The sequence below is a fragment of the Ornithorhynchus anatinus genome, chromosome 7 (assembly GCF_004115215.2).
Source record: "Ornithorhynchus anatinus isolate Pmale09 chromosome 7, mOrnAna1.pri.v4, whole genome shotgun sequence".
In the NCBI taxonomy this organism is placed as follows: domain Eukaryota; kingdom Metazoa; phylum Chordata; class Mammalia; order Monotremata; family Ornithorhynchidae; genus Ornithorhynchus; species Ornithorhynchus anatinus.
In genome coordinates this window covers 69,026,562-69,049,836 of record NC_041734.1, presented here as the reverse complement: position 1 = coordinate 69,049,836, position 23,275 = coordinate 69,026,562, and the positions used below count along the sequence as shown (strand labels likewise).

General features: G+C 54.7%; 1 protein-coding gene across 1 annotated transcript; it reads left to right on the top strand.

Annotated features, from left to right (window-relative positions):
• The first annotated feature begins 362 nt into the window (after positions 1-362).
• Positions 363-22,921, top strand: FGD2 (FYVE, RhoGEF and PH domain containing 2). Its single transcript, XM_029068340.2, is given in 17 exon segments — positions 363-552; positions 7,132-7,465; positions 7,722-7,802; positions 9,653-9,805; positions 10,198-10,240; positions 10,243-10,355; positions 10,667-10,805; positions 11,573-11,631; positions 13,549-13,695; positions 14,185-14,277; positions 18,765-18,844; positions 18,985-19,015; positions 19,273-19,365; positions 19,850-19,987; positions 21,445-21,591; positions 21,825-21,971; positions 22,611-22,921. Coding segments are annotated over 17 exon segments (2,130 nt in total). The 5' UTR covers positions 363-442; the 3' UTR covers positions 22,833-22,921.
• The last annotated feature ends 354 nt before the right edge of the window (positions 22,922-23,275 follow it).

Below are 23,275 nucleotides of genomic sequence, written 5' to 3'. Positions count from 1 at the left end.
TTCCAGCCTGACTCCGGGCCTGTTCCTAGCCCTAGTTTGCCACGCCATCTTAGGACCGTTGCTTCCCCACTCTGGGCCTCAGTTTTCCCCGATTTGGAGAGACGATTTCCGACACCCTCCTGGCCCTTTCCCGGCCCGGACGAGGATCCCGGAGCGCATAGGGCTGCCTGCCAGCGCTTTCCCCTCTGCTGTCGGGGCTGCCTCGAATCTTCAGATTCCTCCCTCTCCAGATGAGCAAATGGCAGCTCCCTCCACCTCAGAAGTGGGAGCCCAGCTGGAAACTACTCCTCTTCCTCGAGCCGGTGGAGCCGAGGTCGAGTCAGGGACTCTGGAGCCCGACTCTTTCGGGGAGAAGGATCCTCCCGCCGGCGCTGACCCTCCGGGGGCGAGTGCCTGCGGTCGGGGCGGGGGCCGGGAGTCCCCCTCCTCCCCTGGTAGCCGGATGCAGGGAGGGGGGAAGCCCCGAACCATAGCCCCCAGGATGGAAGAGGAAGAGGAGGGAAATGCCTGGAGAAGTGTGGTCAACCTGGTGGCTGTGTTCGAGGACGGCAGGTATGGGGGTTGGGGGAGGCTGGCAGCTGGGCCCGGTGCTTGGGACGCTGGGCCAGGGCCCTGAGAGCCTGGGCGATTATGGGAGAGGCTAGAGGATGAAGCTGGTAGCTCTGCCGAGCCATCGCAGGAAGCCGTCGGTCAGTCTTCCTCCCTACCTTGATGAGCCATCCCCTCCCGGGTCTGTCCCTCTCTTGATCCCATCCTCCTTGGGGACTCTCTGAATGCTGAGGGTCCTCAATCAACCCCTTCCGTCCCCCACCAGGCCACGTGCAGCGAGAGGTGCCTATCGTCGGGTCCCGAGCCTCCCCGCCATCCCGAGACCACCCCCAGCCCACAGGGGCCGTGGCCCAGTTGCATTTCAGTGCCATGGCATCCCTGAGCTCAAACCTCTCTCTGATCCCATCATGCTGCACTCTGCCAACTGGCCATTCCCTTCCCAGCCTTTCCATCTCTCCCTCCCCCTCCGGCGCCCAGGCGACAGTGGGCAGGGCCTGGCTATGGCAGGTGAGTCAGGGGTGACTCTCCCCTATTAAATAATAATATAATGTCGGTATTTGTTAAGCCCTTACTATGTGCAGAGCACTGTTCTAAGCGCTGGGGTAGATACAGGGTCATCAGGGTGTCCCACATGAGGCTCCCAGTCTTAATCCCCATTTTCCAGATGAGGTCACTGAGGCACAGAGAAGTGAAGTGATTTGCTCACAGTCACACAGCCTGACAAGTGGCAGAGCCGGGATTCGAACCTCATGACCCTCTGACTCCCAAGCCCGGGCCTCTTTCCCACTGAGCCACACCTTTTACCCTGTAAGCTCTCTGGGGCAGGGATTGTGCCTGTTGATTGTTAAATTGTACTCTCCCAAGAACTTAGTAGAGATCACCGCCACACAGTGGGTGCCTCAATAAATACGATCGACTGACTGACCGATTGACTGACCCTCCCCGGCAGCGGTCGAGAGGCTACAGCTACAGAGACCCCGGCCCCTATTTGATCCCCTCCATCCTTTTCTCGCACCTCATTGGGAAGGTGACAGGCCTGAGAGGTCCAAAGGATTGGGTTCTAACCCCCACTTGTCTGCAGTGTGACCTTGGGCAAGTCGTTTCCCTTCTCCGTGCCTCAGTTCCCATCGTCTGGTAAAGTGGGGATCGAGACTGTGAGCCCCCTCAAGGCCACAGGGACCGTATCCAACTGGATTCGCTTGTTTCCACCCCAACGCTCAGTACAGTGCCTGGCACATAGTAAGCCACCTAGCTACTATCATTATTATTATTACTATTTTAACCGAACTTTAGGTGTCTAAGGACGCGCACATGAAGAAGTCGTAAGTAGTTGCTGAGCTGGGTCCCCGGGGAGGCCCCGCTCCCGCCCACTGTGGTGATCTGCTCCTGGGTCCCTGCGGAAGCGGGCAGCCCTTCCCACCACGGGACTCGGCAGCAGAAGCTGCGGTAGAGAGAGGCCGGAGGCTGGAAAGAAAAATCCCAGACGAAAAGGCGTCCAGGGCCGCGTCCAAACCGGCAGAAAACCAGACCTGCCACTCGAATTTGCCCTGTCTGTCTCTCTCCTAGTCCACTTTTTGTGCCCTGAGGGCAGGACCTGGGTTTTCTCCTTCCCACGGGAGCCTCCCTCAGAGACTCCACCTCGGTGCTCAAACTAGAGTATTTATTACGTGCCACCTGGGAGCCCAGGACTGTACTAAGTATCTGGGAGAGTACAGTAGAGTTAGTAGATACTGCCTCAGCCCTAAAGGAGTTGCAATCTATTGTGGAAGACAGGCTCTAACCCGAATTACAGGTAGGAGGAAGCAATGGAGAATAAAGATCCATAAGAAGGGAGTTGGGATGGAAGACTCCAAGTGCAGCACCCTGACACCAGGAGAGCCTGGACTCAGATTCCCACAGCTCCTCCCGGACTGGTGTCAGGGTAATAATAATAATAATAATAATAATGTCGTTAAGTGCTTACTATGTGCCAAGCACTGTTCTAAGCACTGGGGTAGATACTAAGTGATCAGGTTGTCCCACGTAGGGCTCACAGTCTTCATCCCCGCTTTACAGATGAGGGAACTGAGGCACAGACGAGAGTTAAGTGACTTGCCCAGGATCACACAGCTGACAAGCGGTGGAGCCGGGATTAGAACCCATGACTTGTGACTCCCAAGCCCGGATTCTTTCCACTGAGCCACGCTGCTTTGCTTTCCTTCCTCATAACCAACAGACAGTGACTCTCTCCCTCTTAATGAAGGCAACTCTCCTCCAAGAGGCCTTCCCTGACTAAGCCCTTTCATTCAATTGTATATTTTGACAGCTTACTCTGTGCCTAGCACTGTACTAAGCACTTGGGAGAGTACAATATATCAATAAGCAGACACAATCCCTGCCCACAACGACCTTACAGTCTAGAGGCCTCTTTTCCTTTTCTCCCCACTCCCTTTGCATCGCCCTGACTCGTTCCGTTTAGCAACACGAAAGCCCAACCACGATCCGTCCGCCAGACTACTTGTTTTGTTTGGTTCTGTTTTGCTTCTTTGTCTGTTTCCCCCGTTTAGACTGTGAGCCCGTTACTGGGCAGGGATTGTCTCTCTCTGTTGCTGAATTGTCACTCCAAGCGCTTAGTACAGTGCTCTGCACATAGCAAGCGCTCAAAAAAATTACGATAGGAATGAATGGTCACCCCCCGCAACAAGCCCCACAACACTTGTATACATATCTGTAATGAATTATTTATATAATGTCTGCCTCCCCCTCTAGACTGTAAGCTCGGTGTGGGCAGGGAATGTGCCTGCTATATTGTTACACTGTTCCTCTCAAAGCGCTTAGTACGATGCTCTGCACCCAATAAGCGCTCAGTAAGTACGATCGACTGACGGGACTGACCCAGACGCCTGGTCGGTGGAGCGGCTCGGCTGGCACGGCCCGGGCAGCCGGTGGTCGGGGGAGGAAGTTCAGAGGCCGAGCCGCACCTCTGGTCACGGCGGGTCCCCGTGGGGGCAATCCCGGATCCTGGCCCACCTGCCCGGCTGCTCCGCTCTGAGCCGGACCCGACGCTGGGCTTTGACAAACAAGAGGAAACAGAAGCCGGTTCGGGACTTTCAGGGGGAAGTGCAGAAGTCAGATGGAGAATGAGAAACCAAATGGGGAACGGAAACCAAATGAGCCGGGACAGAACGGCCGGACGTGTGGCCTAGTGGATAGAGCGCGGGCCTGGAAGTCAGACAGACCTGGGTTCTCAATGTGGCTCTTCCTCTTGTGTGCTGTGTGACCTTGGGCAAGTCAGTTAACTTCTCTGGGCCTCAGTTACCGCATCAATCCACTGATCAGCAGATGGTATTTATCGAGCGCTCTCTGTAGGCAGAACACCGTACTAAGCACTTGGGAGAGTACAATATTGCAGAGGTGGAAGACGGGTTTCCTGCCCACAGTGAGTTTATGGTCTAGAGGGGACTCATTGAACTTAATCTGTAAAATGGGGATAAAGATCGTAAACCCCTCGTGCAACATGGACTGGGTGCAACTGAATAATAATAAACAATAATAGTATTTGTTAAGCACTCACTATGCGCCAAACACTGTTCTAAGTGCTGGGGGAGATCTTAATTCCCATTTTACAGATGAGGTAACTGAGGCACAGAGAAGTTAAGTGACTTGCCCAAAGTCACACAGCGGACAGGTGGAGGAGCCGGGATTAGAACCCACTACTTCTGACTCCTAAGCCCGTGATCTTTCCACTGAGCCGCACTGTTAATGAACTTACATCTACCCCAGTGCTTAGTACAGTGCCTGGCACATGGTAAGCGCTTAACGGATACTATTTAAAAACAAAACAAAACCAAATCAAACAATTGCGTGTCCATCCTTACCCGGAGAGCCCTTGACCCTCGGACTCTGAGGCCCGGCTGGCAGAGGGCCGGGCCGTGGGCTCCGGCAGTGGAGTGGGAGGGGACTGTGGTCACTTCAGAAAGGAAAAGTGGCAGCTGGGCCCCCACTGGAGGTCCCCGCCGAGGGTTTCTACTTGAGGGGTCGGGGGGTGGTCTTTGGTAAGGGTCTCTGCTGAGGGGGGCCTTGTTAAGGATCCCCACTGGAGGTCCCCGATCGATCAATCAATCGATGGTATTTACTGAGCATTTACTGCGTGCAGAGCACCATACTAAACACTTGGAAGAGGACAATCCAAAACCAGAACAGAACTGGTAGGCATGTTCCCTGTCCACAACGAGCTTACAGTTCCCTCTCAGGGTCTCCCCTGAAGGTCCCGGTTAGGAGTCCCCCGGGGACCAGGGCACGCATAGGAGGGCAGCGGGATCTGGGGCTAGCCAGAAGGGTCAGCAGGCTGAAGAGAGGGGGTGCCCGTGCCTCCAGGAGGGCGTGTGTGCAGGGAGCATGCCAGGCGCAGACGGGATGGGCGTACCGGAACCGTGCCCCACCCAGAAGCCAATCTATGGGGCTGGGGGGCTTCGCCCACAACAGCGCCCACTCAGAGGCAGCGAGGTCCGGACTCCTGAAACAATAGCTGGGACCCAAGACCCAGGGTGGGGACAACGGGATGGGCATCTGGGAAGTAGCCAAAAGGGCATAGGTCCCGCATACGTGTGGGTGCATAGGTCGTGCCCTGGAAAAGGGAGCAGACTGTGTGTTTGCATGTGCATGCCTGGGTGCGTGTGTATGTGTGTGTTAGCGTGTCCGTGCACCAGTGTGGGATTTAAGCAGGAAGGTCCGCATCGTTCAGCAGAAGCAAAACTAAAGCCACTTTGACACATTTCCAAAGACTGAAGTTCCCTCCGAAAACTGTCCTTGGAGAGTTTTCAGTTTTCAGTTCCTCTGCTCCTCAATGGCTTCCCGTTTGTTCGGGGCTGCCCGCTGAAAGCTCGGGGCCGATAGCCAGGAGGGTCAGGACATCTGCTCCCTCTAGCAGGGTTAGGGGTCCTCCCTGAGCAGCTCACGGGTGGGAGGGGAGTGGGCGGGAGGTGGGGGGGATGGGGGCAGCAGGAGGAAGGGATGGATGGATGGGGGGAGCCTGAGGAAAGAAGGGATGGATGGGAGAGCAGGAAGGAAGGATGGATGAGAGATGGGAGGGACAGGTAGGGACTCAGGAGGAGAGGAATGAGGGGAGGAGGAGGGAGGGAGGGATGGTTAAGGGGGAGCAGGAGGAAGGATGGGATGGATGGGGGAGCAGGAAGGAGGGACAGATGGGGGTGGGAGAGAGAAGTAGGGGCATAGGAAGGGAGGATGGGGGGAGCAGGAGTCTAGACTGTAAGCTCATTGTGGGCAGGGAATGTGTCTACCAACTCCATTATATTGCACTCACCCAAGCGGTTTTTACAGTGCTCTACACACAGTAAGCACTCAGTGAATACGATTGATTGATTAGCGGGAGGGATGGGGAAACAGGAAAGGGGAGGGACTTAGGGGTGTGTGAGGGAAGTAGGAGAGCCGGAAGGGGGGAATGGGTGGCAGGAGGGATGGATGAGGGAGCAGGAGGAAGGGAGGGATGAATGGGGGGAGCCGGAAGTGAGGATGGGGGAACGGGACGGAGGGAGGCTGTCTCCACCAAGCTCGGCTACCGAGCCGGCCACCCGCATCCCTCCAGCTGCTCTTCCCCTCCAGGCTTACTGCTGGAGGGTCTGGGGGAAACTTGCACCAACCCAGTCGACCGTCACGTCCTGAGCCTATAGGCCCGGCTGAGGGGGCACATAGCCAGACGTGGTGGTGCGAGGGTGGGCTCTGCAGCTCTCTCCCCCGCTGCACTGCCGGGGAGTGAGGGCAAGGCCTCCACCTCCCAATTTCCGGGTTCTCTGTGACTCGATCAGACACCGGGGAGGCCAAACCCAAACCAAGAAGCCCCAGAGGTCTGTGCTTGACTTGCTGCCCAAACTGCCGGCCGGGTCGCCCCCGGCCGTGTCAAGGAGCCAACCTCCCCTCCTCAGCCAGCCCTGACACCCGATCACATTTTTTTCAAGGTAGTGAGCTCAAGCGGGTCTGACACTGAATTTTTCGATGCTCGTGCAGGCTGGACGCCAAATTTTTCAATGCCGCTTGGGCTGGGCAGGGCCCCCCAAATCCGCTCCAGGCCCAACTCTGGGGCCGCCGAGGGGGACAGGGGTCTGGGTCGGAGTAGGGCAGAGGGGAGACCCCCAAGCCGGACAGCTAAGTTCCTGCCTCTCTCTCTAACCTCGGATTCCCTTCAATAGAATGGGGAGGAAGCCCCCAGGAACCCAGAGAGCAGTTTGTTGCTGCAGGGAGAGGAGTGTGGCCTACTAGCTGGGAGTCAGAGGACCTGGGTTCTAATCCTGGCAGCTCCACTTACCCACTTGTGTGACCTTGGGCAACTCACCTCACTTCTCTGGGCCTCAGTGACCTCATCTGTAACATGAGGATTAAGAATCTGTGCCCCATGGAGGACGAGGACTGCATCCAATGGATTAGCTTGTTTCTACCCGGGTGCTTAGTACTCTGCCTAGCACGTAGTAAGCGCTTAACAAATACCATTAAAAGTAAATACATTTTTTAAATATATTAAAAAAAGAAGGACGGGAGGCCGAGACCGAGGTGGAGACGGGTCCCGACTGAGACACATCTCGCCCTCAGCGCCACCCGGAGGGACCGGCGCCAGGGGCTGGTCAAGACCCGTCCGACCAACAAGAGGAGCCCGGCCCCCGCCGCGGCTCCATCCGCCCCGTCTGCGGGACCCCAGAAGCCCCCCAGTCCCCGGGGGCAGCCGCCCAGAACCTCGCCGCCCTCTGAGTGCCAGCCGCCCCTGGGGCTGTTCTCGACTCTGGAGCTGGAGCCCGGCCAGGAGGCTCAGTCCTCTCCGGCCCGGCGGGCCGCCAGCATGCGTTATCTGAGCTCCCTCAAGAGCAACATCTCGGGCAGCGGCTGGAGGACCACCCAGAATCCGGGCAAGGAGGACAGCAGGAAGCAGGTGAATAGGGCACTGGGAGGCCGACCCGGCCCCTTTCCCCTCACCCCCTTTCCAAACCGGGAAGGAATCCTGGGTGGAAGTGAGGGAGAAGGGACTCAGGGAGAGAGATCGTAGTGAGCGATTGTGTCCTGGCTCCTCTGCCCAGCTCTCCAGGGCCTGGGAACACCGGGGTTTTGTTGGGGGCAGGATGGGGGTGCGGGGTTGGGCACAGTTTCTGTGGCCGGTCAGGGAGGAGCCTGAGGATCTGTGCCCACAGGAACCGGAAGAGAAGAAGATCGCCCGGGAGCTGCTGGAGACGGAGCAGGCTTACGTATCCCGCCTGCACCTGCTGGACCAGGCTAGTGTTACTCTTGGTCCCCTCTCTCCCCTGACCTCATTTCCACCCCGCCCCAAAAGACAGGGAGCCAAACTCCCCGAGCTTTTGGCCACAACCTGGGGGCTTTTCGAATCCAGTCCGGGGCTCCTCTGGCGTCTGGGCAGACCCATCCAGACCCCTGAAGCTGGAGGAGGTGAGGTGGTTCTGCCCTAGGAGCAGGTTTTCATTTGAGCAAGATAGGATGTGGGACCTCTCGGTAAGAACCCCTTATAATAATAGTAAATAATAATGATATTTGTTAAGTGCTTACTACGTGCCAAGCACTGTTCTAAGCACTGGGGGATACAAGGTAATCAGGTTGTCCCACATGGGGCTCACAGTCTTAATCCCCATTTCACAGATGAGGGAACTGAGGCCCAGAGAAGTTGTGACTTGCCCAATGTCACACAGCTGACACGTGGCGAGGCCAGAATTAGAACCCAGGACCTGTGGGTCCTAAGCCCATGCTCTTTCCACTTAGCCATGCCGAAGACAATCACTCTCCCCACCTTCAAAGCCTTATTGAAAGCACATCTCCTCCAAGAAGCAGCAGTGTGGTGTAGTGGAAAGAACACAGGCCTGGTAGTCCGAGGACCTGGATTCTAATCTCGACTCTGCCAAATACTTGCTCTGTGACCATGGGCAAATCACTTAACTTCTCTGTGCTTCCGTTCTCCTGTTCTCCCTCCTACTTAGATTATGAGCCCCTTGTGGGACAGGGACTGCGTCCAACCAAATTAACCTCAGCACTCAGAACAGTGTTTGACACATAGTAAGAGCTTAACAAAATTCCCCAGGCTTCTCCAGCAAGCCTCATTTCTTTTATTCCACTTACCGTCTGGTCACCTTAGCAACTCGGATTCGAACTCTCTAATTTTTTACTCCCTCGCCCGAAGCACTTACGTAAGAATCCATACTATTTATTTATATTAATATCTGTCTTCCCTCTAGACTGTAAACGTCTTGTGGCATGACATGTGCCTACCAACTCTGTTTTATACTGTATTTCCCACAAGCGCTTAGGACAGTGCATTACACATAGTATAGTTACCATAAATGATTGATTGGAAGAGCACCAGACTGGAAGCCAGGAGGACTGGGATTCTAGTCAGCAGCTCCATCACTACCTGCTGTGTGACTTTGGGCAAGTCACATAACCTCTTTGAGTCTCAGAATCCTACTCTGTAAAAGGGGAATAAGAAGTGTTCTCCTTCCTCTTAGATTCTAGCTAGCAGATGGATTTGAACTGATTATACTTGGGTCTTTCCCACACTTAGCGCAGGGAATGAGCACTCCGGTAAAATGCTTCTCTTAAATGCCAACATTAGATGCCTCAGAGACCCAGATTTCCCCCACCAGGCTCTCCAGAGCCCTTGACAGTCTGGTAGGTATTTTGTTGTCCCAGTGCTACTCTCCTGGCTCCTGGCCCCTCAGCGTGGCTCAGTGGAAAGAGCTGGGCTTTTGGAGTCAAGGTCATGAAGTTCGACTCCCGGATCTGCACTTGTCAGCTGTGTGACTGTGGGCGAGTCACTTAACTTCTCTGTGCCTTCAGTTACCTCATCTGTAAAATGGGGATTAAAGACTGTGAGCCTCACGTGGACAACCTGATTACCCTGTATCTAACCCAGCGCTTAGAACAGTGCTCTGCACATGTAAGCGCTTAACAAATACCAACATTATTATTGCCCGTCCCCTCGAGCTCACCGTCCTCGTTGTGGGCAGGAAAATGTCTACCAACTCTCTTGTATCGTATTCTCCCAAGCGCTCAGTACAGTGCTCTGCACACAGTAAGCGCTCATTATATACGATTGATTGGTGTTCATTCTCTCCAGGTGTACTTTGCAGAGTTGCTCAAGGAAGCCAGGAGCAGCAAAGCCTTCCCAGAGGACGTGGTCAAACTCATCTTCTCCAACATCTCCTCCATCCATCAGTTTCACTCTCAATTCTTCCTCCCGGAGCTACAGAGGCGCATGGAAAACTGGTGTGTCTCGAGGCTGTGGGGATTCCCCGAGGCCGAGCCAGCTGCCTTTCTGTGCCCCGCGGGGCCCGATGAGGCCATCTGGAGGAGAGAAGGCCTCAGGTGGTTCCTCTGCCCTCCTTCCTAGACCCTTCTTTCCCAGGGAAGGAGGGAGAGGGGAAGCTCGTTTGGGCATTTATTTTTATACTTTGTTCTCCCAAGTGCTTAGTACAGTGTTTTACACACAGTAAGCGGTCAATAAATGCGATTGAATCAGTGAATAAACGACCGGAGGCAGTAGAACCCTCTCCTAGCCGTCCGCCCACCTCTGCCCCCACCACTCCCCGTGATCGGTGGAGATCCTGGGGAGGGTGGGAGATTGAGGTGGGTGGAATCTCCTCTCTGGGGTCTCCGCCGCAGGGACTCCAACCCCCGATCGGAGACGTCATCCAGAAGCTTGGACCTTCCTGAAGATGTACAGCGAGTTCGTGAAGAACTTCGACCGGGCCGTGGAGCTGCTGGCCGATGGACAGGAGAAGTGCCCACCGTTCCAAGAGATCATCGCCGCAAATATCCAGGTGGGCGCGGGGCCCTGCCCCTATCCGTCGGTGGTATTTATTGAGCGCTTGGGGTGTGCAGAACACTGTCCTAAGCGCTCGGGAGAAGAGGGTATAACAGAATTGGGTAGACACGTTCCCGCCCGAGTTTACGTCCGGTGCCACGGCCCTTCCCTAAGCACGAGGCCGGACCCCAGGCGTCCGGATCCCCAGGCTGCCCGGTCCCCCCGTGGGTCGGCCCCGGTCTGGCGTGGCTGCCGGACTGGGGCCGCTCCTCCCGTTGTTCCCCCTCCCCGCCGTCGCCGATGCCCTGGTGGCGACCCCTGGCCCAGCGGAGCGAAGCCTCGGCCCAGCTGAGCCTGCAGCACCACATGTTGGAACCGGTGCAGCGGGTCCCGCGCTACGAGCTGCTGCTCAAGGACTACATCCGCAAGCTGGACACCAGATCGCCCGACCGGGCCGATGCCCAGAGTAGGCACGGTGGTTGGGGGCGAGGTTCAGAGGGAGCGGGGGAGCGGGGCCTGCGGGAGGGAATCATAAGTGGGCGTCGGGTGTGGGACGGGTCATAAGAGGGCGGGGTCTGTGGGAGGGTTTTTGGGTGGGTGGGATCTGTGGGAGGGGGTCATAATTTGGCGGGGCCTATGGGGGAATCTTAAGTAGGTGGGACCTAATAATAATAATTTTGGTATTTGTTAAGCGTTTACTATGTGCTAAGCATTGTTCTAAGCGCTGGGTAGATACAAGGTAAACAGGTTGTCCCACATGGGGCTCACAGTCTTCATCCCCATTTTCCAGAGGAGGGAACTGAGGCACGGAGAAGTGAAGTGACTTGCCCAAAGTCACCCAGTCGATAAATGGCGGAGTCAGGATTAGAACGGATGACCTCTGACTCCCAAACCCGGGCTCTTTCCATGATGGGCGGGACCTATTGGGGATTTTTTAAATGGGGGAGTGATCCTGGATGGGTGGGGCCTGAGGGAGGGGTCGTGGATGAGCGGGGCCTATGGGAGGGGTCATAAATTGAGGGGGTGGGAGGGGGTTTACAGGCTCTGGCTCAGAGGGTGCAGGGTCTTGGGGGACCCCCGGAGTCCTCTTCTCCTGGGACCTGGGGCTGCCAAGGAGGGGGCCAGGGCTCAGCCTTAGCTGGGGGGTGGGCATCAGGAGGTTGGGGTCCTCAGGCCTCGGGGTCGACCCTCTCTCCCACCCCCACCGGCCACCCTCTCCCTCCTGATCCTCAGAGGCCCTGGATGTCATCTTCTCGGCCGCGCAGCACTCCAACGAGGCCATCGCCGAGATGGTCAGTGAGTGGTGGGGAGCCCTCGGTACACCCCACCCCCTCCCCCCGTTCGGCCGAGCCCACGCCCCACAACACCTCCTCCCCTCCAATCAATCAGCCATTGGTGTTTATTGAGCGCTCACCATTCTAAGAGCTTCGGAGAGCTCAGTAATAATAAAATAATAATGTTGGTATTAAGCGCTTACTATGTGCCAAGCACTGTTCTAAGCACTGGAGTAGATACTAGGTAATCAGGTTGTCCCACATAGAGCTCACAGTCTTCATCCCCATTTTACAGATGAGGTAACTGAGGCACAGAGAAGTTAAGTGACCTGCCCAAGGTCACACAGCTGACAAGCAGCAGAGCAGGATTAGAACCCACGACCTCTGACTCCCAAGCCTGGGCTCTTTCCACTGAGCCACGCTGCTTCTCAGTGAGCAGATCTTGGTGTTAGATGAGTGGAGTGTGTGGGCTGGCTTCTGCGGGAAAGGAGCGAGGTAAAGTCAGAGGGGGAGAGCCGATTCAGTGCCTTCAAGTCGGTAGGGAGGAGTTTCCGTTTGATGTGGAGATTCATTCAATAGTATTTATTGAGTGCTTACTATGTGCAGAGCACTGTACTAAGCGCTTGATGCATGGGCAGCTACTGGAAGTCCTTGAGGAGTGGGGAGATGCGGTCCGAACTATTTTTATAGAAAAATAATCCGGTCATTTAGTCATGAAATACAATAGTTGAGTTAATTTGCAAGGTGTAGTTGTTTAGTCTTTATGGCAGATTGTAGTCACTTTCAGAAATATGGGAAAACTGTGTCCTGGAAGGAAATATCAAAGTGAAGGAAGGAGAACATTTAAAAGTCTTTTTGAGCAGCATTTGGGGGTTTCTGTGAAAGAATTGATGAAGAAGCCATTCCAACAGTCTAGAAGTACTGTAGAGGAAAGAGCAAGTCTCCATTCCGTGTCCCAGTCTCTGCCCAGAGACTCCCTATGTGACCCTGGCCCCTCCAACACTCATTTATCTTCTCCCCCTCCCTTCTGTATTGCCCTTGCACTTGAATTTGCTCCCTTTATTCTCCCCTCCCCCAGCCCCACAGAACTTACGTCCTTAGCCATCATTTATTTGTTGAAATTAAGGTCCGTCTCCCCCTGTAGACTGTAAGTTCGCTGTGGGCGGGAAACGTGTCTACTCTATTATTAGTATACTCTCCCAAACGCTTAGGACTGTGCTCTGCGCATAGTGAGCCCTCAATAAATGTGATTGATTGATTCAAGTGGGGAGACATTGGAATAGGGAGAGACAGGAGGCAGGGAGGTCAGGGAAGAGGCTGATGCAGTAGTCAAGGTGGGATGTAACAGATGCTTGGATCAGCTCGGTAGCAGTGTGGATGGAGAAGAAGGAGAGGATTCTAGAGATGCCGGGAAGTTGGCACCAACCGGATTTGGTGACAGACTGAATATGCGGGATGAATGAAAGAGGAGAGGTCAGGGTAATGCCAAGGATATGGGCTTGTGAAGCAGGGAGGCTAGTGACGTTGACTACAGCGATGAAAAAAGCTGGGGGAAGAGACGGTTTGAGTGGGAAGATGAGGCGCTCTGTAAGCTCGGTGTGAGAGGGAATGTGCCCGCTTATTATAATATTGTTCCCTCCCGAGCTCTTAGTTGAGTGCTCTGCACACAGTGAGGGCTCAGTAAATACTATTGAATGAATGAATTCTGTAAACCCCCACCAGCTCCCTCTCCAAAACTGATACGCTCTCCGCTCCCTTCCCCGATTTCTGAGACCTCCCTCCTTCCCCCTCCGCTAAGCCCTCCAACCCCCTCCCTCCCCCAACAAAGCCCCCCTGCCCTGCCCACCCCCCCCAAGACGAGTTCCTCTCCTCCCCCCGTTGAGACCTCCCCCAACCTCCACCCCACCCTGGTCCTGTTGTCCTCCGGCTTTCCAGGAGCGCCTCCAGAACCTGTGGGAAGTGTACCAGCGGCTGGGGCTGGAGAACGACATCGTGGATCCTTCCAACGAGCTGCTCCGAGAGGGCCCCATCCAGAAGATCTCCTTCCGCCACAACCACACTGCCGAGCGCTACCTGTTTCTGGTGGGCCGGGGCCAAAGGCAGCGGTCGAAGGGGGTTTTTCTGTTGTTTTACACTTTCATTCATTCAATAGTATTTACTGAGCGCTTACTATGTGCAGAGCACTGTACTGAGCTCTGGGAATGTACAATTCGGCAACTGCTTAGTACAGTGCTCTGCACACAGTAAGCGCTCAGTAAATATGATTGAATGAATGAATGTATGACAGGGACTGTGTCCATCCCAATTAGCTTGTATCCACCCCAATGCTTAGTGCCTGTTGCACAGTAAGCACTTAACAAATACCATAATAATCATCATCATCACTATTATTATTACTTGCAGTATTTGTTAACTGCTTGTGTGTCAAGCACTGTACTAAGCACTGGGGTGGATACAAGGTAATCAGGTCCAATACCTGGCAGGTGGGTCCTAATGGGCCAGGGAGGAAGGGTGAGAACCAGGAGCTGCCCGCATACGTCCACCTCGTGACAGGCCCCTTGGTCCCCACAGTTCAACAACATGCTACTGTACTGCGTGCCCAAAGTGATCCAGGTGGGCGCAGAGTTCCAGGTGAGGACGCGGATCGACGTGGAGGGAATGAAGGTGAGTCGGCTGCAGGTGGAAGGGCGGGGATGGGGAGTCCGGGCCGCGGGGGGGAGCGGGCACCCAGGGGCCTGCAGACCTCTCTTCTCTACCCGGGACCCCGAGGTCCGGGGCCGGATCCCGGGCCCGACAGAGGGATGGGGCCGGCCCCCGTCCGGGTGCCCGGGGCAGGCGGACAGCAGGGCAGGGGAGGAGGTGACGCGGTGCCAGTGCCGGCTCAGACCTGTGGTGGGCCCAGCCTTGCGTGGTGGCAGCGGGGCAGTTGGGGAAGTGGGATGACCCCTGTCCTCCCGGACACCTCCCTCAAAGATGGAGATGACCGGAACTTTCCCTCTGGTGACCCATTTGAACCCCTTGTCCACAATTTTTTCCCAACCCCCCTGGAGCCTCCTTCCTGTGGGCTCCCCACAGGGCCAAGCAGTGTGGGTTTGGAACCTGCCAAGTTTCGGTGGGTCATCCAGGGCCGGAAGGATGTCCGGGACAAGAAATCCGTGTTTGCCCTTTTGTCTCCCTTCAGGATTCTGTGGACCATCAGTCACCTCCCCGTCAGTCTGCGTCTTTCCAATAATGGTGGTGTTTGTCAAGCGCTTACTATGTGCCAGGCACTGTACTAAGCGCTGGAGTGGATACAAGAAAATCTGGTTGGACACAGTCCCTGTCCCACGAGGGGCTCCACTTGACTGCCGTGACCTTGGGCAAGTCACTTAACTTCTCTGTGCCTCAGTTATCTCATCTGTAAAATGGAGATTGGGACTGTGAGCCCCATATGGGTCAGGGACTGTATCCAACCTGATTGACATATCTACCCCAGCCCTTAGAACAGTGCTGGGCACATAATAAGCACTTAACAAATGCCATCACTGTTATTATTATAACAAGTTAATCCTATTAGACCCAGTGAAGGGGTCAAGGTTGTGGTGTTGGGGTTAGGATCATGGTGACGGTCTCAGTGCTGAGGTCCAGGTCCTGGGGAAGACATCTCTTTAATCAATAAATCAGTGGTATTTATTGAGTGCTTACTGTATGCAGAGCACTGTACTAAGCACTTGAGAAAATACAATCCAACAGGGTTGGTAGACACGTTCCTTGCCCTTAAGGAGCCTAACACTGTACAGGGGGAAGCAGACATTAAAATAGATTAAGGATAGGGGAAGTGTTAGGCTAAGAGCAGCATGGCCTAGTGGATAAGGTTTGGCAGTCAGAAGGGCCTGGATTCTAATCCCAGCTCTGCCACTTGCCTGCTGTGTGACTTCGGGTGAGTCATTTCACTTCTCTGTGCCTCCGTTCCCTCATCTATAAAATGGAGATTAAGTCTGTGAGCCCCAGGTGGGACATAGATCGGGTCCAATCTTCCTAGCTTGTATCTCCCCCAGTGCTTAACAGATACCATAAAAAAGGGGTCCTTTACGGTTGTTCATTCATTCATTCAATAGTATTTATTGAGCGCTTACTATGTGCAGAGCACTGTATTAAGCGCTTGGAATGTACAGATCAGTAACGGATAGAGACAGTCCCTGCCCTCTGACGGGTTTACGGTCTAATCGGGGAAGACGGACAGACAAGAACAATGGCAGTAGATAGAATCAAGGGGATGAACATCTCATTAAAACAACAGCAAATAAATAGAATTAAGGCGATGTACATTTCATTAACAAATTAAATAGGTTGTGCATCCTCTATCCCAATACCGTGATATACTGAAGTATGTAAATATAGTGGCATTTTAAGGGGGGGGGGGGGAGTGTACGTGCAAACGTGTGTCTACCTGTACTCGCAGTAAAGGAGCAGCGCGGCTAGAGAAGCAGCGTGGCTTAGTGGCAAGAGCCCGGGCTTGGCGGTCAGAGGAGGTGGATTCTAATCCCGCTCCTCCACTTGTCTGCAGTGTGACCTTGGGCAAGCCACCTAACTTCTGTGTGCCTCGGTGTCCTCATCTGTAAAATGGGGATGACGACTGTGAGCCCCACGGGGGACAACCTGCTGACTTTGTATCTCCCCCAGCGCTTAGAACAGTGCTTGGCACATAGTAAGCGCTTAACAAATAGCATCATGAGCAGTAGTAGCACAACGTTGTGGGGACACTGCCCTCTTCTGGGGCCGATGGGTAAGAGAGCCCCCCCCACCCCCCCACCCTCGGCTGCTGCCCTCTGTCCATCTTTCCATCCATAATAATAATAATAATGTTGGTATTTGTTAAGCGCTTACTATGTGCCGAGCACTGTTCTAAGCGCTGGGGTAGACATAGGGGAATCAGGTTGTCCCACGTGGGGCTCACAGTCTTAATCCCCATTTTACAGATGAGGGAACTGAGGCACAGAGAAGTTAAGTGACTCGCCCACAGTCACACAGCCGACAAGTGGCAGAGCTGGGATTCGAACTCATGAGCCCTGACTCCAAAGCCCATGCTCTTTCCACTGAGCCACGCTGCTTCTCACGTGGCTTCTCATCCATCCGTCCTTCCGCCCCATCCACTGATTCCCATCCCCATCCCAGCCCCCCACCTACAGCGCAGTGTGCAGCCCACTTCTCCGAGAAGCCTCCCCTGCTTGGACGGGAGGGGTGGCACTCCCTACAGTCCAGCCGGACCATTCATTCATTCAATAGTATTTATTGAGCGCTTCCTATGCGCAGAGCACTGTACTAAGCGCTTGGAATGGACAAGTGGGCAACAGCTAGAGACAATCCCTGCCCAGTGACGGGCTCACAGTCTAATGAAGGAGACAGAACGAAACAAAAACAACAGTATCACGCTAAATAGAATCAAGGGGATGTACACCTCATTAACAAAATAAATAGGGTAATAAATAATATACACAAATGAGGACAGTGCTGAGGGGAGGGGAGGAGGAGCAGAGGGAAAGGGGGCTCAGCTGAGGGGAGGTGAAGGGGGAAGGGGGAGGAGCAGAGGGTGGAGGGGGAGCAGAGGGAAAAGGAGGGAGCTTAGTCTGGGAAGGCCTCTTGGAGGAGGTGGGACCAGAGTCCCTCTCCCACCCAGGCACACCTGGCTGAGCCACCCCCATCCCTCACCCCCAGCTCTGCGGGGTCCAGCTGGGGCTAAGTTATATGGGCCCATAGGGGCCCAGTCATGGAACACTGGGATCACGGAGACCCACAGATAATCCCAAAACCCCTTTCTGCAACCCAACCTTATACCAGAGTTAGACAGAGTTGCCTGTTTACTTGTTTTGATGTCTGTCTCCCCCTTATAGACTGTGAGCCCGTTGTGGGCAGCGATGGTCTCTGTGTGTTGCTGAATTGTACTTTCCAAGTGCTTAGTACAGTGCTCTGCACACTATAAGCGCTCAATAAATACGAATTAATGAATGAATGAGTTAGAGCAAAGTGGACTGCCATGCTTTCCCTCCTCCGCCTACCTCTGGGGGCAGGAAAAATCCATCGAACAGGGCAGTGGCCCAGGGGAGGGAAGCAAGTCACTTAACTGCTCTGGGCCTCAGTTTCCTCATCTGTAAAATGGGGATTCAGTGCCTGTTCTCCCTCCTACTTACACTGGGAACCCTGTGGGACAGGGACTGTATCCAACCTGATTAACTTTTAGTGCTTAAAACAATGTTTGATACAGAGTAAGTGCTTAACAAATTCTATGGTAAGAGTGATGATGATGATGATGATAAAAAGCGAAGAGAAGCAGCGTGGCTAAGTGGCAAGAGCCCGGCCTTGGGAGTCAGAGGAGGTGGGTTCTGATCCCAGTTCCGCCACTTGTCTGGTGTGTGACCTTGGGCAAGCCACTTAACTTCCCTGTGCCTCCAGTTACCTCATCTGTAAAATGGGGGCTAAAACTGTGAGCCCCGCGTGGGACAACTTGATTACCTTGTAGCTACCTCAGCGCTTAGAACAGCGCTTGGCAAATAGTAAGTGCTTAACAATTACCATTATTATTAGTAGAGGTAGGTAGCAGTAATATTATAAAAACTGCATCATCCACCCCTGAATAATCAGACAATGTCTGTCTGGACTGCATGGAGAAGCAGTGTGGCCTAGTGGAAAGAGCTGGAGCCTGGGAGTCAGAGGACCTGGGTTCTAATCCCTGCTCCACCACTTGTCTGGTGTGAAACCTTGGGCAAGTCACTTAACTTCTTTGGACCTCAGTTACCTCATCTGTAAAATGGGGATTAAGAGTGTGAGTCCCAAGTGGGACAGGGACTGCGATCAACCTGATTAGAACAGTGCTTGGCACACAGTAAGCTCTTAACAAGTGCCATTATTAATAAGCACTTAACAAACACCACAATTAGTAATAATAATAAGTAAACGCTTACTATGTGCCGAGCACTGTTCTAGAATTGTCGAACAGGGTTCTCTCTTGTTTGTCCTCCATCATCTGTGCCTCCACTCCCCCAACCTGCTGCCCACCCTTGAACCCCAAGCCCGGCCCTCGGTACCCTGTGGATGCTCAGTGATTATTCCCGTGAAGAGGAAGGGCTGAGGGTTGGAGGGAAAGGCGGGGGTGCCACTGCTCTCTGTGTTCACAGGTCCGGGAGCTGAATGACGTGGAGTTCCCCAATTCCTTCCTTGTCTCGGGGAAACAGCGAACCCTGGAATTACAAGCTAGGTAAGGCACCCGCGTGGCCAGGAGTGGCAAGATAGGAAGGGAGGGAGGGAAGGAAGGAAGGAAAGAAGGAAGGAAGGAGGGAGGTTTGATCAAGGGTTCTCCCCCTGCCCCTCTAAGAACTGCTTCCCTTCTCTGGACAGGTCTCCGGAGGAAATGAATTCCTGGATCCAGGTGACCGATCCCTGCCTGGGGTGTGAGCGGGGAAGGGAGGGAGGGAAGGAAGAAGGGCCCCCTTGGCTCCATCTCTCTGTTTATTGGCTTTATTTCATGACCTCTTCCCCCCCGGCTGCTGCTCACTGGCCCTGTCCCGGTCCTTCCTGAAGGTCCCTCCTGGCCTCACCCCAGCCCCCAGCCGCCGGGGACCAGGAACCAGGGGCTCTGGGAAAATGGGGGAGGAAGAAAGCACCCCCTTCCTTTCTGTGTTCCAGACCTGCCTCATAGCCATCAGCCAGTGTGAGAAGCGGAATGAAACCTTCAAGGCTGCGGTCCAGGGGCCTGAGGGGGAACCCCAGGCGCCCCAGGTAGTTCAGTCAGGCAGTCCCTCGGTCGATCGTATTTACTGAGCACTTACTGTGTGCAGAGCACTGTCCTGACCACTTGGGAGAGGACAGTGTTACAATATCACAGACGCATTCCCTATGTACGATGAGCGTGCAGTCTACAGGGGCGAGACAGACATTAAAATAAATAAATGACAGATCTATACAAAAGTTCTGTGGGGCTGAGAGGGGGGTTGCATAAAGGGAGCAAGTCAGGGTGGTGCAGAAGGGAGCGGGAGAAGAGGAAAGGGGGGCTTAGTCCGGAAAGGCCTCTGGAAGGAGATGTGCCTTTAACGAGGCTTTGAAAGCGGGGAGAGTCAATGTCTCTCGCTGGAGCCCAGACCCCTGGGTCCTCCTCACATGGGACCCATGGAAGGGGGTGGGGAGTGGTCAGGGAGAGCTGGAGGGAGAGGCAGGGGGTCCCTCCAGAGCCCCAGGGAGGGGATGATTAACCCCTCCTTTCCAGGTGCAGCTCAAGTGTGAGGAACTGGGTCTGCGGGCCCCACAGTGGGTGAGAGACAAGATGGTGACCATGTGCATGCGCTGCCGGGAGCCCTTCAACGCCCTCACCCGCCGGCGGCACCACTGCCGGGCCTGTGGCTACGTGAGTAATCCCTCTCCCGTGCCCCCTGCCCTTCCTGACCCTCTGCCCCCTACCCTGCCCCGTCCTGCAGTTGTCGATGTGCTCGGATCAGTGCGGTAAAAGTTTGAAGAGGCAGAGTCTAGAGATGCTTTGAAGGTAGAACTGACAGGATCTGGTCACAGACCGAATGTGCAGGTTGAATGAGATGGATGAGTCAGGATAATGCCAAGATACTGGGCTCAGCAGACAGGGAGGATGGTAGTATTTTCTAAAGGGATGGGAAAGTTAGTGGGAGGCAGGGTTTGGGTGGGAAGATGAGAAATCCTGTTTTGGACCAGTTTAGTTTGAAGGGCCAGTGGGACATAATAATAATAATAATGATTATGGTATTTGTTAAGCACTTACTATGTGCCAGGTACCGTTCCAAGCGCTGGGGTGGTTACAAGCAAATCGGGGCGGACACAGTCCCCGTCCCACGTCGGGCTCATAGTCTCAATCTCCAATTTACGGATGCGGTAACTGAGGCCTAGAGAAGTGAAGTGACTGGCCCAAGGTCACACAGCAGACACGTAGGGGAGCCGGGATTAGAACCTATGACTTTCTGACTCCCAAGTGAAAAGCCAAGTGGAAATGTCTTGAAGGCAGGAGGAACTGTGGGATTGCCAAGGAGCAGAGAGGCCAGGGCTGGAGAGGTAGGTTTGGGAATCTTTCACATTAAAATGGTAGTTGAAGCTGTGGGAATAAATGAGTTCTCCGAGGAAGTGGGTGTATCTGGAAAATGGAAGGGGATCCAGAACTGAACCTTGAGAGGCCCTCATGGTTAGCGGGTGGGAGGTAGAGGAGGAGCCCAGAAAGAGACTGAAAAGGAGCGGTCAGAGAAACAGGAGGAGAACCAAGACAGGACGGTGTCGGTAAACCGAAGTTGGGTAATGTTTCCGGGAGAAGAGTTTGGTCTGCAGTGTTAAAGGCAGCTGAGAGGTCAAGGAGGATTAGGATGGAGTAGAAGACGTTGGATTCGGCAAAAGGGAGATCAGTTGATGACCTTAGAGAGGGCAGTTTCTGTGGAGTGAAGACGGGGGAGCCAGATTGCAGGATGATGAGGAGAGAACTGAAGGAGGGGAAGTAGAGGCGGTGGGTGTAAACAACTGACTTGTGGGGTTTAGAAAGGAATGACAGAAGGGAGATGGGGCGATGACTGGAAGATCCCATCACCTCTAGACTGAAAGCTCATTGTAGGTAGGGACCATGTCTTCCGACTCTGTCATATTGTACTCACCCAACCACTTAGTACAGTGCTCTGCACACAGTAAGCCTCAACAAATGTGACCGATCACCTTCTGCCTCTCCCTCTCACCCTCTCTCCCTCATCACCCGTGTCTCTGTCCGCCCTCCCTCCCCGGCCCCCGCCCTCCGGCCCTCCCAGCTCTCCCTCGGCCCCCTCCCCGGTTGCCAGGCCTGACCCCCAGCCCTCCCCTAAGGTGGTCTGTGCCAGATGCTCGGACTTCCGTGCGGAGCTGAAATACGACGAGAACCGGTCCAACCGTGTCTGCCTGGAATGCTACGTCTTCCTGACCGGAAATCTGCTCCCGGAGGAAAAGGAGGAGAGACGGAAGGGGATCCTGGAGGTGCCTGGGAGCTGCAGGCCTGCAGGCGGGTGGGGGTCGGGGGGGCGGACGGGAAGGCGGAGCTTGGGGTGGGGGACCGTAGGCCGAGTCCTTGAGTCCTCAGGGTCGGGGCTGGGGTCCGGGGACTAAGGGAGTCGCCCTGGTGGCTGGGGATTGGGCCTCCCGCTGATCCAGGGACTGACCGACTCTGCCCTCTCCCCATCTGTCCATCTGTCCATCTATCTGTCTGCCAGAAAGAGTCGGCGAAGGTGTCGGGGCAGAGCTTGATCTGCAGCTTCCTGCAGCTGCTGGGAGACAAGGGAGGCAAGGGCGGCCTGAGAGGCTGGTTCGTGATCCCCAGGGATGACCCCCTGGTCCTGTACATCTACGCGGCCCCACAGGTGGGAACGGGCCCCGGGGCCGGGGGCAGGCAGGGAGCGGGGAAAGCCGCCAGCCAGGCAGGGTTAGGCTTTCCCACCGGACATCAGTGGACATTTAGGCACTGGCCTAAGGAGGACACCTCTCTTTCGGTCCCGTTCCAGATGGTGAGGGGGTGGGGGAAAAAGGCAGCGGCTGGGCCCTCCTATTGCCCCTGCCCTCGTGATAATAGTAACGAAAATAATAACGATTGTAATAATGATACTTGTTGAGTGCTTACTATGTGCTGAGAATTGTTCTAAGCTGGGGTAGGTACAAGTTAATCAGGTTGGACATAGTCCCTGTCCCTCAAGGGGCTCATGGTCTTAATCCCCATTTAATAATAATAATAATAATAATGTTGGTATTTGTTAAGCGCTTACTATGTGCAGAGCACTGTTTTAAGCGCTGGGGGAGATATAGGGTAATCAGGTTGTCCCACATGGGGCTCACAGTCTTCATCCCCATTTTACGGATGAGGTCACTAAGGCACAGAGAAGGGAAGTGACTCGCCCACAGTCACACAGCTGACAGGGGGCAGAGCCGGGCTTCGAACCCATGACCTCTGGCTCCCAAACTCGGGCTCTTTCCACTGAGCCACGCTCTTCCTCCCTCCGCTCTAGGACGTGAAAGCCCACACCTCCATCCCCTTGCTGGGGTACCAGGTGAAAGACGGATCCCCCACGGACCCCCGAGTCTTCCGGCTGCTCCAGTCAGGCCAGGCCTACACCTTCAGGGCCGAGTCTGAGGAGCTGAAACGACGTTGGATGAGAGCCATGGAGCAAGCGGCTAGCGGCGAGGGCCCCTCGGAGGCAGACGGAGATTCCTCAGATGAGCTAGAGTGAACGGGCGTCTGCGGGACCCCTCCTCCTCCCCACGATAGGCTTCTCTACTAGAGAAGCAGCGTGGCCTAGCGGAAAGAGGAAGGGCCTGGGAGTCAGAGGACCGGGGTTTTAATCCCTGCTCTGCCGATCGCTCTCGACTGGAAACTCACTGTGGGCAGGGAATGTGCCTGTTTATTGCTATATCGTACTCTTCCAAGCCCTCAGTACAGTGTTCTGCACACAGTAAATGCTCAATAAATACAACTGAACGAATTTAATGAATGAATGAATCGTTTGCTGAGTGACTTTTCTGTATCGCTTCTCTGTGCCTCAGTTACCTCATCTGTTAAATGGGGATGAAATCCTCCATCCCTCCAATTTAGACTGTGAGGCCCACGTGAGACGGGGACTGGGTCCAACCTGGTAAACTTGTATCCACCCCAGCGCTTAGAACAGTGCCGGAC